This window comes from Vanessa cardui, chromosome 24, assembly GCF_905220365.1.
Source record: "Vanessa cardui chromosome 24, ilVanCard2.1, whole genome shotgun sequence".
Taxonomy (NCBI): domain Eukaryota; kingdom Metazoa; phylum Arthropoda; class Insecta; order Lepidoptera; family Nymphalidae; genus Vanessa; species Vanessa cardui.
This window is the reverse complement of record NC_061146.1, coordinates 5,742,700-5,760,138: the sequence shown is the minus strand read 5'-3', so window position 1 is coordinate 5,760,138 and position 17,439 is coordinate 5,742,700. Positions and strand designations below refer to the sequence as shown.

At 31.6% G+C, this 17,439-nt stretch overlaps 2 protein-coding genes and 1 pseudogene across 2 annotated transcripts; 1 reads left to right on the top strand and 2 right to left on the bottom strand.

Moving 5' to 3' along the window:
* Window positions 1–77: 77 nt before the first annotated feature.
* On the bottom strand, window positions 78–4,294 carry LOC124540240 (annotated as a pseudogene).
* A 3,610-nt stretch (window positions 4,295–7,904) lies between these two features.
* On the top strand, window positions 7,905–10,144 carry LOC124540166 (coiled-coil domain-containing protein 103). Its single transcript, XM_047117623.1, has 2 exons — window positions 7,905–8,132; window positions 10,019–10,144. Exons 1-2 carry the CDS (start codon window positions 7,990–7,992, stop codon window positions 10,128–10,130), a joined length of 255 nt encoding a protein of 84 aa, XP_046973579.1. The 5' UTR covers window positions 7,905–7,989; the 3' UTR covers window positions 10,131–10,144.
* LOC124540165 (protein FAM183A-like) lies at window positions 10,013–11,953 on the bottom strand. Its single transcript, XM_047117622.1, has 3 exons — window positions 11,827–11,953; window positions 11,090–11,249; window positions 10,013–10,574 (listed from the first exon to the last, which is right to left on the bottom strand). The coding sequence occupies exons 1-3, from the start codon at window positions 11,951–11,953 to the stop codon at window positions 10,442–10,444; spliced, it is 420 nt and encodes a 139-aa protein (XP_046973578.1). The 3' UTR covers window positions 10,013–10,441.
* Between the last annotated feature and the right edge of the window lie 5,486 nt (window positions 11,954–17,439).

The following is a 17,439-nucleotide window of genomic DNA, read 5'->3' as shown; positions in this document are numbered from 1 at the left end:
GTTGCAAACATCAGTCACAACTCACAGGCCCAGCATGATTAGAATGAACGCACCCAGCTTAACAATTTGAATTCTTGCTAGACAGCGCGTCTTGAATCTTTTATGAGTTGAATATTATTCTTTTTTTGTTAAAAAATACTTTACCACGAGATCTTGATCCGTCATACGGCGTAACGGTTTTTTTGTATTCACCGTGCGTTGATATCTAAGCAGAATAAATTTATTAGGTACATATAAGGTCATTTAATCTCATTTTGAAATTAATATTTACGAATGAAAATCGCGATTATAAATATAGAAAATTTAAATCATACTTGTTACAATGTATAGAACATGTGTGTAAGTGTCTCAAAAATCCTGGAAGAGCGAATTTTAACATTGTCGTCTCTTGTGCCAGTAGTTTAATCAACGGTATTGGATCTTTCTTCATTTCGGACAAATTGCATATAGTGTTCTGAAAAATAAACAATTCACGTTTGAAAATCTAGTTTTTAATTCATTGTAAAATTTAATTTTATAATTTATATTAAGTGTCCACAATTATATTGTATTATATAGAAAATTTACTGCCACGGCGACTGTACGTATAGGCTTTTTAAGATTTTTTTAAACAGATTTATTTAGTTAATTTAATTATTGTCAGAAAACTCTTGTCACCTGGCAGGTATGTGCCGCTTAAATTGACAAAATTGTAAAAAAAATTGTCTAGTGTATTAATTACGTATCAAACATTTCTGTACACCACGATACTATCTGTCTATCTACTTTAGTTTAGTGCTACCGTGAGAACCTGGACTAGTTTAAAAATAAATATCAGGCCTCTAGTACAGCGATTTTTTAACTCGGTTCCAAGGAAATCCAGGACCAGGTTAAAAGCCATATATTTCTTTTAAATATTGCGTTATATTTTAATAATGTTAAAATTAATTTATTAAAACATTCTTTTTTAATATCAGATTAATTGCCAGATACAATATTAACGAGAATCTTTGATGTCAGTATTAGATTATATATTTTATAAATTTATTTTATACACAAAAATAAATTAATTTATGGTTTCATGGCTCTAGTGTTTTTACCTCTGTAAGATCTGTTATGTCAACCATCTTCATTTCGAGCGTTGTGACGAGACTCTTAGTGATTATTTCACTTTGTACACTAACACGTTTAACACATTGCTTGTAAGCTGTTTTGTTGTATTTACAGTTTTGCTCGATCGATGTTGTTCCTCTAGTTATCTGTATTAAAAAAATGTTTTCTTGTTAATATCTACAGAGTCGGATTTAAAGGTGTGGAGGCCCCGGGGCCACAAAAAAGTGAGGGCCCTAGACAAACAGAAGCGTGAACACCCTAATAATTATATTATTATGAATTAATTAGTTTTTTTTTTTCAATAAGTAAGCTATGATTTGTTTCGTATTTGTATCGGTAACTTTAAAAATATCAAATATTAATATTATTATAATTTGACTATATCTCAGTATTTGTTAACTTGCTGAAAACTGTAGCCCCCTCTCATGTGGAGGCCCCAGGACAGTTGCCCCGGTTGCCCTCCCCTAAATACGGCCCTGAATATCTAAGGGTCAAAGTATATTTGAGAGTAAAATGTAAGAAAATATAATTTTCAAAATTAAAAAACTTATTTTTAATGACTATTTAATTAATAGTGCTTAATTGACATGAGTTTATCGTTACAAATAACTTAATATTACATATTATATCGAACTATTTCTTGTTTTGCTCATTTGTCGCCAAACTACAGATATATTATATAATTGTTTTTATTACCAAATAGGTTTTTTCTTCAACTCATTTGCATAACAATGTGTAATGCCTAATTTCGACTTGTTACTAAGAATTCCTTGATCCTTAAATCCTATTTATGGCTTTGTCGAATTCTTATTCCAATACCTCAGACTTTTCAGTTCTATAATCTAGACATTAGATCAACCAGGCAAGAAAAAATATTGCTCCATTCAAATAACACTCCATATGCAGTCTGTTGTCGCTTACGAATTCATTACATTGCATTATTTTCATAATTACCTCTTTAATGTCTCGTAGAAGTGACATAGCATCTCTCTTATATGTTTCGAACAAGTTTAGGAAGAGATCTTTAGTAAAAAGGACAATATCCTTTTCCGTTGGCACTTCATATGCACCAATGTTTGAGGGCTGTTGTTCGAAGCAGGTTTTATTCGAATATTTCTTTTCGTTTTTAGTATTAGTGGTATGTAAGTACTTTAATGTAGTTGGTGCTTTCTAAAAATGTAAAAAAAAAAAATTAAGTAGGTTGAACTCTGATTGACTGTTTTTAATAGCGGATATGACCGGATTAAACTAGATCAAACCAGTATTAGTAATACAGGTTTTTTTCAATTGTCATTGCAAAAGTTAATTGATGAAGTTATCTTGGTAGGCGTGTTTTTAAATATCATATATCTAATAAGCACGTGGGGCGAATAGATGATCCGAACACTAAGCAGATATTTAGCAACATAGTGTCGTAAACACTTCAATACAAATAGGCTTATTTGACCCCATGTGTAACTAAAAAACCAAAAATAGACAGAAAATAATGTATGTTTGCTATTTGCATTCTTTGTCACATTCGTCCAAATAACACAAATATGACCAATAGCTCCTAATCTTTACATAATGTCGTGTTCGGACAAGTATTCAGTAATATCAAAATGGTACGTTTTATACGAGTTTGGTGTCATTAGTGATAATCGTTTACACGTTGGTAATAGAAATGTTTTAGTGATATATGAGTTTAGTGATAGATATGAATACTTTATAGTTCGCAATATGTTGCTGTTTTAATTGATCACTAAGTATTAGCTGTTTGCTCGGTTAGTAATATATACTAGACTTGTCACTTATTAAATAGGATCGCTTTATCTTCTCCTGTAGTGATATTTTTTACTAATATTAAGCACTAATTCTATGAATTATTTCAACAATTAAAAAAATATTGTTGTTAAAAGTCATATGACAGATTTGAAGATTGATGATGAGATGTTGACGATTGATGATTTGATGCAATACGTAAAATTATCCAATAACTTACTGTACTTGTAGTGAAACTGAATGAGCTTGTGCTTAAAATTGTACTGGATTTGATTTCCGTCACATTTTGTTGATTTGTTGTTGTTGTGTCTGTTGTAGCTGTGCTGTTATAAGTAACAACATCGAAGCCTCTAAATAATTCATAGTTGGTAAAACAATCTCCACGTCTCAATTCGAAATAGATAACCAGCAGATCTGTTGAAACATTTAATATTATTTTAAAATATTATTATTTATTTAAAATAATATATTTTTAATCGTAAAGTTAATTTATAACAGTAGCAATTACTAGGGCTGGCTTTAACCTTCCAGGAGCCAAGCTAGAAGTGCATTTGACGACCGTTTTATATAGAGTCGGCCTGGGAAGGTCAAAAACGAATCTTGGAAAATATGGGATGACCGGTATCCCATTACCGGTTTGCATAGAGTATTGAGGGTATGTAGGATGGGAGGCAGGAGACTTCAGACCTCGGTGCTCCCTCAAATTTGACGACTTATGTCCTTACCCTAACATCGGCACTACCAGCTACAATAGGGCAAGGTTTTTAAAGTTGTAGGGGGCAATAAATCAAATGGCAATTTTTTAGCTAAATGTGAGCTACATTAAGAAACCCACAAAACTAATGTTTGATCACATAAAAACGTGTGCACAGACTAAAAAACAAATGAACAAATAATACAATTAGGACGCCTTATTCACACGCCATCACACAATGTGCAGTTAGTGAGTGGACTATGTCGGTATTTTAAGTCCATATCTAAGCAGAGATTTTTATCAAAGAGCAAATTTATAAATGATATAATATAATGAATTTATTATTTCTTTATTACAATATCAGAGAATTATATTAGGGCTTATATATTTTTTTAAGGTATAGGTTAGCGGACGAGCATATGGGCCACCTGACGGTAAGTGTCACCATCGTCCATAGACAATGAAGCTGTAAGAAATATTAACTATACCTTACATCGTCAATGTGCCACCAACCTTGGGAACTAAGATGTTAATATGTGGCTGTAGTAACAAAAATAATGATAGAAAATAGAGTATATAAAATGATTAAATAGTACTTCTGGGTAGCTAAGTAGCTGCTGGGAATATTTGAAAAGGGGGTGACCTTTTTCAGATATTCGCACGTAGTCAAACAGCTATATTTATTATCGTTGTACTCCGGTTTGAAGAGCGAGTGAGCCAGTGTATAAGCACTCACTCACTTAACATCTTAGTTCCGAAGGCTGTTGGCACTTCAGCGATGGAAGGATTTTTTTTTTAAAACTGGCTTAACCATACCAATGACTCTGGGCAAAGCATATCTTGTGGACTCTTTATTTATTTATTAGGTTTGCTAGCGATTTTTCATTTGTCATTCTAATATAAATATACAATTAGATGATATACATACAAATATTATGTAAAATCATTTAAAAGCAAACACTACATGCTAATGAAACTATTAATTACTATTACTTGCTACAACAACAAAAGTGAAGTGAAACAAAACAAACCGAAAATACATTCATTCGCACATTCATTTAAAGTTAAATTATTAAATTAATTTATCAATATCAGTTTTATAGTATTGTGGTTTTATGGTCTAAATGACTAAAATATGTCTTATAGGTACTAACTATACCAAAAGAGTAATATTTACATTTAACAATACGTTTTAAAATTTTATTTTTTTATTTTTGTCTTAATGTCATCTACACGTCTGTAGATCTTATGGAAAATATATCAGCTATTTACTCGAGATTTTTACCCAGGACGCTAAAAACATAGACTATTATGGATAAACAGATAACATACCAACCTACTATTTTTCTATTGTCATTAGGATCATGCATGGTTACGCATTTAAATAACTTTAAAATAATAGATAATAACTCACATGTATACATTTTGTCTCTGGTCATAATGCATTTGAATTTCATAGCTGTAGAGATGTTGGCATTAGCCGGTCTTGTGGAAATCCGTGGCGAATCAAAGGAGGCACGCTTTGTGGTATAACATGGCTGCAACAAATCCAGCACTTTCATGTTCCATTTCAGTATAATGCGACCCAATACAGAGACATACAACAATAACAACAACAGCCTGTAAATTTCCCACTGCTGAGTTCAGGCCTCCTCTCCATTTGAAGGGAAGGTTTGGAACATTTCCACCACGCTGTTCTAATGTAGATTGGTGGATTACACATGTGACAGAATTTCTATGAAATTTGATTCATGCAGGTTTGCTCACGATGTTTTCCTTTACCGATGAGCACGAGATTTATTATAAACACATGAATATTTAGCGGTGCTTGTTTGGGTATGAACCCACGAACATCAGTTACGATGCACGAGTTCTAACCACTGGGCCATCTCGTTTCTACAGAGACAATATGGTTGCAACAAATCTAGTACCTTTTTACATGTAGAACATGATCCAATACAGGAATCATTCTTAAGTGGTTAGTTAGCTAGCTTTTTTTTGTTTATCTACTTAGTACAACATTACAGTTCAAGCCTTAAGTACTAAGGGACAAATCAAAGTTATTTCTGTTATATTTTTATTTATCTATCTCTTATTATAAAATAGTATTCAACAGCGTTACTAACAAATGTTAATTAAGGTTAAGTTAAATATTGCTGTCTTCTTTCGATTGTCAAATCATTTATGATAGAAAGAGAAGTCAGTGTTTGGTCAAACCCGTCGACTCAGACATTCTACCACCAAACAGCAGTACTCAGCAGTACTCAATTTTGTTGAGTTCCATTTTGAAGGGTGAGTGAGTCAGACAGTCTAAATACAGACAAAAGGGTTATAACATCTTAGCTCCCAAGATTGGTGGTGTATTGGTGATTTAAGGATTGTTTAGTGTTTATTAGAGTACATTGACACCACTTACCACTAACGCGTCTTCCAACTTACACTAAAATATGAAATCCCTAATAATTAATGTTTATAAGTAAATACGTCAATTTTTAAAACAATGACATAAGAAATTTTCAGTAATCATGTTTAGAGCGATAAGTATCAAGTGGCCGCGTTATACGTAGTAATAGTTTATAAGATTTTAGTCAACAACGCTCAGAACTTGATAAACTCTCAGTGATTATGTACTTTCGTAATTCAGCGGTTCCAAGTTATTTTAACCTATCTGATATTTCATATTAATTTTTATAATATTATGGTACCTATATTTTTCATAATGTTGTCTTAAATTTTCGCGATTATTACACATTTAAATAAAACTAATTATAACGGATTTGAATCGCGTATATTAATTATTTTTTAACATCCCGACGTTTCGAGCACTTTACAGTGTTCGTGGTCACGGGTAGACTAAGATGACATTTGTCTATTTGTCTATTTGAAGTTCTTCACAGCACACTGTAAAGTGCTCGAAACGTCGGGATGTTAAAAAATAATTAATATACGCGATTCAAATCCGTTATAATTAGTTTTATTTAAATGTATATTTTTCATTTTAATATGAGACAACATCACATACATTACTCTGATCCCAATGTAAGTAGCTAGAGCACTTGTGTTATGGAAAATTAGAAGTAACGACGGTACCACAAACACCCAGTACCAAAACAACATAGAAAACTAATGATAATCTACATCGGCCGGGAATCGAACCCGGGACCTCGGAGTGGCGTACCCATGAAAACCGGTGTACACACCACTCGACCACGGAGGTCGTCTTATCGTCTTTATTAATTTTTGATAAAATATTGAATATTAAGAAGATTATTGAAATTAATACGATTCGTTACGTATACACCGTATTGAAAATTCAAAGCATTTTTTTAATTATTTGTATAGATATACTGTTTCCAAGGTTTAACGAGTATATAATAGTATCGGTTTACTTAATTAATTTATAAAAAAGATGATAAACTAATTGGTCATCTGATATTTTTAATTTTTTTTGTGTCTATCCAAGCACGACACGAGGCAAAGGCGTTGGTATGATCATCCTAGGGGTTTTAATGGGTAACATTTTCCATTGATTAAACTCCAATGTAAATAATCTTTTTTTTTTAATTATGCGATAATTCAATATTTTTTGGTTATTGGAATAAAGTGTCGGTGCAATAAAACATAAATAAAAAAAATAATAATTAAGCAGCGTGAATGTATGAAATGAATAAATATTTATTAACAGTTTTAAATAATATCCGAAAGTAACTGTATATGCCGCGTTGTAAGATCGTGGGAGCGGCAGTTTTAGTAAATAATAGCGTGAATGGTACAAATGCGAAATATACATAGAGATTCGGTAGTCAAATGATCTGGGAGCATAAACAAAGGCAGATATGATACGTTAACTGCTTGCTCAGGTCTATCAAAGATTCCCCGTACGTCACGATTTTTTTTAAATATTAGACGGATAGTTATCTGACTTTATAATAACCATCAAAAATAACATTAATACTTTGAATGAATTAATAAATAACAAAAATTAACTAAAATCTCGCTATGAAAAAAAAATATCCGAAACGTCAAAATTTCGCGGCAAAAGCCAACCCAAGTAGTATATATCTGAAATGTCAAAACTTGGCGCCAAAACATAAACCGAAGCCGCCTTGACAGCCGATCGCACGCTTTTTTAAATTGTAGTATGCTCCAAGGTATTGATGCATTAAGCGAGAACACTATCATATTTGTTATAACTCACCACTAAATTACTTTGCACGAACGATTTTAAATTGGTATAGGTACATTAAAAATATAAAAATATATACAGGTTTTTCTACCATTTTTTTATTGGCTTTATCTATTTCTAAACATGCATCATAACTTCTCGCTTGGCATTTCTAAATAATTACCATAGCAACGCCATTGTTTATAAAGTCATTAATAGTCGATAGTACATTTGCTACATTTACGAGTGTTAAAACATTAGCTTATTACTTTATATAATGGACAAACCGCTGAGTAAAGACGATATAACAGCTTTGGAGAACCAGCTGAAGGAAAGCGTGGAAAAGGATCGACGATATTGGAGGGTGAACGAAGTTAAATGCGACGCCATTCACACGGCGAAGACTTATGAAGAATTCGCGTAAGACAATTATTATATGACACAACTTAGATGTAGCATTTGCAAACTTTGTAAAACCGATCACATCCGAATCGAGTACGCTATCCCTAATTATCAATGTTTATTACTTATGTGAATATGATCTTTACACAAACGTGATAACTTATAATGTCATATGACCTAATGTATTCGTCAATTTGACACGTCGATTTACGTGCACTTGCTTATGTGTGTTGCGTGAGCTGACGCTAGAACCTATTCGCTGGGTGCGAAGTATAAGGTGGGGGAACCACGAAACGATCGCAGCGCGCGTCTTGGCCAAAAAAGGTACTTTCAGTGGCGGACGCTGTCACTTATTACTAGCGAGATTTACGTTTTTAGTAAATAAACATGGTGTGGATCATAGCATCTTCATATTTAATTTCTTTCACATCTTGCACATGTTGAGCTAAAACTAATGGTTTTCCTTTCAATGTTGTTTGTGGTTGGAAAATGATGTCGTGTGTGATTGGTCGGAATCCAGTTTTTATGATTAATTTGGCCATATTTAACTGTAAATACATAAAAGGATGGATTATTGAGAGAACAAGCATTCATAAATAATCGTCTGCTATTTACATGAAATGCGTTATTCGATGAAATTTGCTTATTTCTTTACTTACTTCTCATGACTACAGCCATGAAAAATCCGTAATGTACCTACTAAGCGAAATCTATTGATTGTGCCATTTTAGACGAAAAATAAAAAAGACTTACCTTATATAAATTTAGAGTATTTATTGGAATAAAAATAAATTAAAATATTTAATTAAAATTGTTCGCTTGTAAATAACTCGTCGTAATGACAGCCGGGCATTTGACATTTCGGAGGCCACCGTATTTGCAGTCACTATTTGGCGCTGTCATCGCGCACCCAGCGAATTGGTATATTTATTTCGATTGCTTGTATAAATCAACAGTAATCAGGTTTATTGAATGTGCCGATGCTACATCTAAGTTATGTCTGTCATGTCAGTTATGTCATGTTATGTCAAATAATGCTGATCTATGCATATAATAAAATTGACATGGCTGTTTGTTTTGTCTGATACCTTCAAACAGACATGAGTGGGTAGTACCTAACGAGTTAAAATTTATATGACAATGGGATTAGATACATCTTGTTAACGTTTTACTATTATTATTATATTAAAATAAAACAGAACATACACATGATACAGTTTATTTATTTTACACAACACATTTAAACATTAGTACATTTTATTTAATACAATTAACATTACAATTAGTACAATAATCTTACCTTAAATCACTTTCGCCATCAAAACCCCAAACGAATTGAGAGTAAATCTATTCACACAGAGCTTTTAAAAGCTTTAGCCCTTCTTACATTCAAAATGTATTTGACTACCCGCCTTGCTGATTTTTTTTTCACATTTTACAGTACATAATATTTTTAGAACCAGAAATAGGAAGTGGGTTAACCTCTAAAACAATTATCTTTAATTTAAAATAACAATCAATCTACCACATTAGAAAAATATTTAGTCTACAACACAAATAACCATCGATAATCACATTACACCGTAATAATTATATTCGCGATCTCAATGTGTCAACTACGAATCTCCCGCCTTTTTTTTTAAAGGGTTATTGTGTGACTTGCCGCTGATGTTGCTTGTTTATTCCAACAATATTTATTTTTAAATAGCTTACAATATGTATATTTTTCCCTAATTTTCGAAGGTTCCCATTATCAAGAGTTATAATTTGTGGCATGATAATTAATCATCAGCAGATCCACTATTATCTGTGGCAAGAGAATAAATACTCAATGGCTCACTCACTCTAATTTAAAATCAAGGAAAAGGTTTTATATGTTTTCTTATTCTTATACGCATTTTCAGAGATCGAGTTGCCGCTGCTCATCTACGTCCGCTGGACAAAGGCGATTTCTCAAAGAAAGCTAAGAAGGGTTGGAATCAATATGCAACTAACGACAGGGATTCAACAGAATAATTGTCAATAAAAATATAATTAATTATCAATGCTTTTAATATTATACATCATATCCCCAATTAAATATACTGTTGTAATTATTTTGGTTAATATCACTATTTAATCTTGATGTGCCGTTCTAAATGCAGAGGAATATTTCACGAATCAGATTGATCGGTGCGGTCAAATGGTAATTAATTTTAACAGCAACCGACCAATCAGCGATCGCCATAATATGTCCAGCTTGCTAATATCCAATCATTTTAAAGACGGCTTTGTTGACTAAGTATTTTGCTGCAGTGGTATTTTTTTTTAATTTCTAAGATGTAAATTTATTTTCTGTTCTTAGGATTTGACATAAGGATAACAATTTCGATCTTGGTATGTAAGCTTTCCCTCTTTGGATGATAGAATCGACGATCGTTGCGGTCCATTGGAACTAGAGGTTTATCATACCAACCGTACCTAAAATAAAATCCATAAGAGAAGTTTACATCTTTTGCTTGCGATGTTTTTATAAAAAAAAAATATGTTAATCAAATTTCGATTTTGTAATGAACTAGTTAATATGATGACTATATTTAGCTCTGTAAGTTTCGAAAAAATCAAAACTATTCTAGGTCAGCTCAAGAACTTCAGCTGTATTAGTTGACCAAGTGAAAAGTAATACCTGGTCCATTTTTTCACTTGATTACTATCAAGCTAATATTTCGTGACCTTCATTAAGACGCCCAACAACATACGTATTTTATGCTTGCTACCTCTGTTAGCTACCTCAGTCGAGATTTTTCGTGCAGAAAATTGTTGGTTCAACAACAACAACAGCCTGTAAATTCCCACTGCTGGGCTAAAGGCCTCCTCTCCCTTTGAGGAGAAGGTTCTCCCTTTGAGGAGAATGTAATGTTGCTTGATAGTATTCAAGTGGAAAAATACTTTTCACTTGGTCTATTCGGGTTGAATTATTAAAAATGGGTATGTACACTTGGTTCTCGGTGGCCGGCGAGGGATACTTGCTATGCGGGCCCTTAGCCCTGGTCTGAGCGACGTTGTGATGGTAGTTATCAACTTTCTCGGTTTGTTCCTTCGATTCTGCTTTTAACTGATCATGGGCCGCGTAGAATTTACCAGTTACCGGAATTGCTGAGGAAAATATATCATTATATAATGTCATAAAAAAGCTGAGTAATTTTTTGATCTTGTAGACTAGTGTTAATGAGCCAAAACCCAAGAATCCATCTTTTATGTTACCTCTTTGGTCGTAAATTATATGTATTTTGTAATCAGAATTACATTTATTTATAAAATTTTTAATCGTTAGTTGTACTGATTAAATTTAACTGTAGAGTTAAAATGGATAAAAAATCTACTTAATCCTGTAACGAATGTAAACTTATCGAACAGATTTTCAAAAAATGTACAACAATTGTCTTGTATTCTTAGGCGAGATGACCCAGAGGTTCGAACGATCTTAATAACGGATGATTGCGGGGTCATACCCAGGCAATCACCACTGAATATTCCTGTGATTAATTTGCGTTTATAATTTATCTTCTGCTCAGCGGTGAAGAAAAACATCGTGAGGAAACCTGCATGTGTCTAATTTCATATAAATCTGCCATGTGTGTATTCCACCAACCCGCATGGAAATACGTGGTGGAATAAGTTACCAACAGTGGGAAATTTACAGGCTGCTGTTGTTGTTGTTGTATGTACTTACATCCAAAATTAGGCCTGTATATTTTATAGTTACGGAAGTGCTTGACTTCTCTGTATATCATTTCATTTAGCATATGAATATCTATTGCCATGCGGGTGCCAAATGTGCATTTTACGTCTCTGCCCATTGTCTACAAACATTAAAATAGCATTATTCACAACTCAATTGATAATCAACAATAATTAAATAATTTATATATATTTTTATGAGTATACTTTAAAAAAACTGTTACTATGTTTTCAATAAATAGGATATTGTAGAGTCTTGATAAGTTGGTTGTTGGTTGTGACGCTGAAATTAATGCTCAAAAAATTTTAAAAATTCTTGTAATAATGAACAATGAACTCCGGTGTAAATTGCGAAAAATGTAAAAAAGAGAAATATAGCAGCGTAAGACGTAATGTTTATTCAAAAATTTAGAATTGACAGTTTGTCAAGTTCATTATTAAATTGACAATGACAAACCTGTCAAAATATGTCTTATTTTAATTGGATGTCTTATTTATTAATTGAAGGATGTAAGGTTCAATACGCTTTCCTTTTTCAAGGGTACTAAGGAAAAAGACAGTAATTTTATCGATTATAATATGTTTTTTATCACAGAAATAATTTTACGTTTTGTTCCATTCAAAAGGTGTATACATATATAAATATGAAATACGTTCTTTATAAAATTCAAGTTGATTTAAATAATTTCCCCTATTTCTGAATATTATTCCTTTATATTTCCTATTATTCCTCTTTTTCTGAATAAGGATAACTCTTTCCACTATTTACGTATTCAATTTGTCCAAATTTGCACTGTATCGATTGACAGACCTTAGTTTATTTATGTAATAATATATTTATAAATTATTGTGAGCTGAGATGTCCCAGTGGTTAGAACGCCTGCATCTTAACTGATGATTGCTAGTTCAATCAAAATCAAAATCAAAATAATCTTTAATCAAGTGGGCTCAGTAGTTACTCTTTTTCAACATTTAAAAATAAAAAGTCATGTTAGTTAATAAAATTATTAAAATTCTGCGTGGAAGTCAACAGGTATTAATTCCACGCTTTTATATCATCTACAAAATCTTGTATCGAGTAATACGCCTTTTTTATCCATGTATTTTTTATAAAAGATTTGAATTTACGAAGAGGCTTTTTAACGAAGTTAAATATGTCTGCCGAATTTTATTATAAAAACGGATACCTTGCCCCAAGAAAGACAAACTTTATATTCATGTGGTTAATTTGTGTTTTTAATTCATATCGTGCTCTGCGGTGAAGGCCATCGTTAAACATCGTTAGGAACTTAGACTTACAAAGTCTAATTTCATAGAATTTCTGCCACATGTGTATTCGACCAACCCGCATTGGAACAGCGAGGTGGAATATGTTCCAAACCTTCTCTACAAAGAGAGAGAAGGCCTTATCCGAGATTTAAAAAAACTCCTAACGCCATCTATTAACAACGAAATAAACTAATTGTTTTATTAACATAAATTTAATCAATATTAAATTTAATCTTTATTTATTTTGTTGTAGGTATAAATTTATTAGAAATATTTAGTGTCTATAATCAACAGGTGGGGTAATTTTAATGGCTGTGTAATTAGCTTAGTTGCTCGCTGGGGAACAGATTAGTGTTAGATGAGAATGGATTTACCACAGATTACCTATAGTTAAAGCTGACTAGATTAAGCTTTTGATATATAATTTGCAATTAAGAAATCCTTGCGTTATTTTCATTTATCTGTGGAAACAATTATTATGTACAAGGTTGCTAATTGTTAGAAAAAAAATTGATGAGCTATTTGAAATAAATTCGCATAGCTACTTTTATAGTATTTTTTTAACATAAGTCTTAGGATGATCACGAATTTTAAAAGAAAACGATATTCTTTCAGAATCCAGATTAATTTGTTAACATTGGCTTACTCACTAATCGGTGTTTCATATTATACATCCAGTATTTTATTTTTTAAATCTAGCCTATCATTTACATTATTCAAGAATGATCCTCATTATACCCAAATATTACCGCCGCGTTCGATTCTTATGACATTTATTTTCCTTACCGGCCAGTATTAATCGTTAAAAAATAAATATTACATTACCACATATTCTAAAAATAGTCAATCGATATATCATTAATTAAATTATTCTAATAAATTATAGTTATACAATTTGTATAAAAAATAATAACTCTAACATAAGTTAATATATTTGTTGCATTAAACAACAATCAATATTTTTCCTATAGTAATTACCAAAAGTAAGTGTCAATGATTTTACTATATTTATTGAATAAGACTTAACAACTAAAGTATTACATAACATTAAATAATTATTTTTTTGTATATGATTCTAACTTAAGAGTAAGTACAATATTGTATAAGTATGCAGACATTTTTGTTTATTAAATATCTGACGGTATTACTGATATTATGCCTTTGATTTATAATAAAAATTAAAAAGTTTTTAACTAAAACTAATACGATATATCTTTGCATGTATTGAAAAAATTTAAAAAACAAAATTGTCCTCCAAAACAGGTGAGCAATAGACGCGTATAAAAATGTAATAAATGAAGTCCTTCCAATGAAGATCCTTGGGAGGAATTTAAAAACGCTCCGTTCGGTATCTGCCATTCCTGACGCGACCGCGACGCGCGTGAAGCACTTTAGAAACGTTACTCTGTGATAAGAGGAGCGGTTTTGGCAGCGTTTTAATGGCAATCAAAATCAAAATCAAAATAAACTTTATTCAAGTAGGCTTTTATAAGCACTTATGAATCGTTATTTTACAATTAAGAGAAGCTAACACCGAATACCAATAAAGAAATAAAATAATCACTTCAAGTTTTTGTTTTCAAATGTTCATTGTTTAGTTTAATAAAATTTTGCTGGCTTTTGTCTTTACTCGAAATGTAATTAAACATCTATTAATTTATTATCATCTACAAGATTTGGTAGATGATAAAAAAGCGTGGAATTAATACCTGCTGACTTCCAGGCAGGATATATTTAATATATACATATAATAATTCTAACAGTACGTATGTAGTGTATTTGAACATTTTAATAATATTATAAAAGGATCAATTAATGCACTCCTTGGAATCTTACTTATATGTCATAATAAATTTCATGTCAAATTGTTCTTGTGTCAAAAAGCTGTAAATATAACTAGTGACCCACCCCGGCTTCGCACGGGTGCAATGATATGACACCACAGTGGGAACTTCCAAAATTGTCACTCTTCCTTCTTAGTAAATTGTCAATATATTACATTTAAAAACTTTCTTCTTGAATCACTCTATTAAAATAAACCGCATCAAAATGCATAATTTAAAGATTTAAGAATACATAGGAATATAGGGACTGAGAAAGCGACTTTGTTTTATACTACGTAGTGATTATCAATTTAGTTTATAATTTTAAGGGTGTAAAGACGCTTCCGCTTTTATCGTGTGCGAAGTGTAACGAGAATTCCGATCGCCTATCGCATCGCACCAATATTGCGGGCATCCATGAAATCGACATCTACCGAGACAACTATTTCATAAGGCGTATAATTGAAATATCCTCAAATGCCCCCTCGCTCCTAATGGGGGTAGGATGCGGCCATATTGGTGATTACACACAAATAGAAAGAGAATAATGATTATTGTTAATTTACGTATCGTTGATGATGACTTGATTATAATTAAAAATACTTTTTTTTTACTCCCACAAACAAAAAAATACCGTATATTAGTTTTAGTATTGAAAGCAGTATTATAGTCAAGAAGTTTTTTTTTATGTTATAGGTTGGCGGACGAGCATATAGGCCACCTGATGGTAAGTGATCACCATCACTTATAGACAATGACGCTGTTAGAAATATTAACTATTCCTTACATCGTCAATGTGCCACCAACCTTGGGAACTAATATGTTATGTCCCTTGTACAGTACAGTACAGTACAGACGTAATTATCTATAGAAGTAAATGCCTATCGACCGCTACTATTAAAAGAGGCCCACGCTTAGAATTATAATATAATTACTGTACGAGAACAGCTTAAAGTCAGAAAAAGATTCGTTAACGACAAATTATATAATTCACTAGTGTGTCACCATATACTAATTCACTTCACTTGTTTAGTTTATATTTTAAATATTATACTGATGATATAATCAACAATAATCTCTTCAGCTTTCTAAGGATATTGTATTAACAAATAAGAAATCTACAAATCTGACAATTACATATAACTATTAAACTAAATTTAAAAAGATTATTAAGACTAAATTAATAAATAAATCATATTATTCATTAAAAGAGTACTCTTTAGAAAGAAACGCCTGGGGTTAGGCTCGGGTTCCATGATAGGATACTAATTACTGTAAATAACAGCATTGTAAATTTGTTTATATGAAAAGAGCAACTATGCGAGTTTCTTGTCGTTTCCTCTCGCTAGAAGCTGCTTTCCGAAACGGTGGTAGTATTTAATTATTGTCGATTCAAAAATGCTTAATTCTTAAGTTTACTTGGATAAGATTGATTTGATTTTATCATGTACTTTCTGGAAATTTAGTATAGAGTAAATAACAATAAAATTAGATACTAGTTTCTCTTTTTCATTCCCAAAAGGAGTAAAGCAGAACAAACAAATGTTACATTCACTGGCATGATTTTCGGAATTTTTAAATAAGCTATGGTATTAATTACAGATTCGCAAGAAAATTTCGGATTACAGCGATGTTGATATCGCAACTTTGGAAGTAAAACTGAAGTGGATGAAAGCAGTGAAGTTAAATAGTGAGGTATTACATCCAAAGACATATTAATCAAGGACTGTCTGTTGTGTAAAATACAGTAGGGCTGTAAGCAGGTAGCTATAGTAAACGTAAATCTATAGTCTGTGTATATTTACCTTTTATTAGAACGAGTTTTTTTTTAAAACAACATTAGTCTTTAAATGCAAGTGGTATTTTATGATAAACTGGCTCTATAATATTTTCTTAGCGAACATTAGCGTTATAAAGTAGTCTTATATTTCTAATATCAACTTTGTAAACTCAAAAGTTCTGGTCGTACGTTGATAGTCAAACAAAAAAACTATTTTATGATTTTACCGGCTTTAAACATTATTGCCGTTATATAGTTCATAAATTTTCTTCATCATCTAGACAAATACAAAAAATCTATTAATAAATTAATATTGATTATAATGTATTAATTGCATTTAATTATAATTAAAAACAGGTGAGTTTTAAGTGTTTGTTAGTCAAATTGAATCCATTGTGTCGACGCCCTTAGGGTGGTGTACGCAGGGGGTAGGTTAGGGAGACAATGCAGAGTTTAATGAGCACCTGTAGCTTGGACAGGTGGTAAGCAATCTGTCTGTGATTATTCATACAATTTACACTACCACCTCAACGCAGATTGATTTTGTAATTTGATCTTGAATACATCTAGGGCATAATTCGATTAAGCTTCGTTATACATACATACATTTGTTTATATAACGGATTTTATATTTATAACCTAAAACATAATAGTAATAATTCTGCTTTAAACTTCATGTTTGCTGGTTAATTTACTTATGTTTACTGTTTCTGTGACTTGGGTCCATAAAGTA

Bases quoted from the DNA above. Each gene is read 5' to 3' on its own strand.
- LOC124540166 (XM_047117623.1), top strand. From the start codon at position 7,990: ATGGACAAACCGCTGAGTAAAGACGATATAACAGCTTTGGAGAACCAG. The intron at 8,133-10,018 runs GTAAGACAATTA...ACGCATTTTCAG, and splicing joins AAGACTTATGAAGAATTCGC to AGATCGAGTTGCCGCTGCTC.
- LOC124540165 (XM_047117622.1), bottom strand. From the start codon at position 11,953: ATGGGCAGAGACGTAAAATGCACATTTGGCACCCGCATGGCAATAGAT. The intron at 11,250-11,826 runs GTAAGTACATAC...TATTTTCCTCAG, and splicing joins ATACAGGCCTAATTTTGGAT to CAATTCCGGTAACTGGTAAA. The intron at 10,575-11,089 runs GTACATACCCAT...ATTTTATTTTAG, and splicing joins CCGGCCACCGAGAACCAAGT to GTACGGTTGGTATGATAAAC.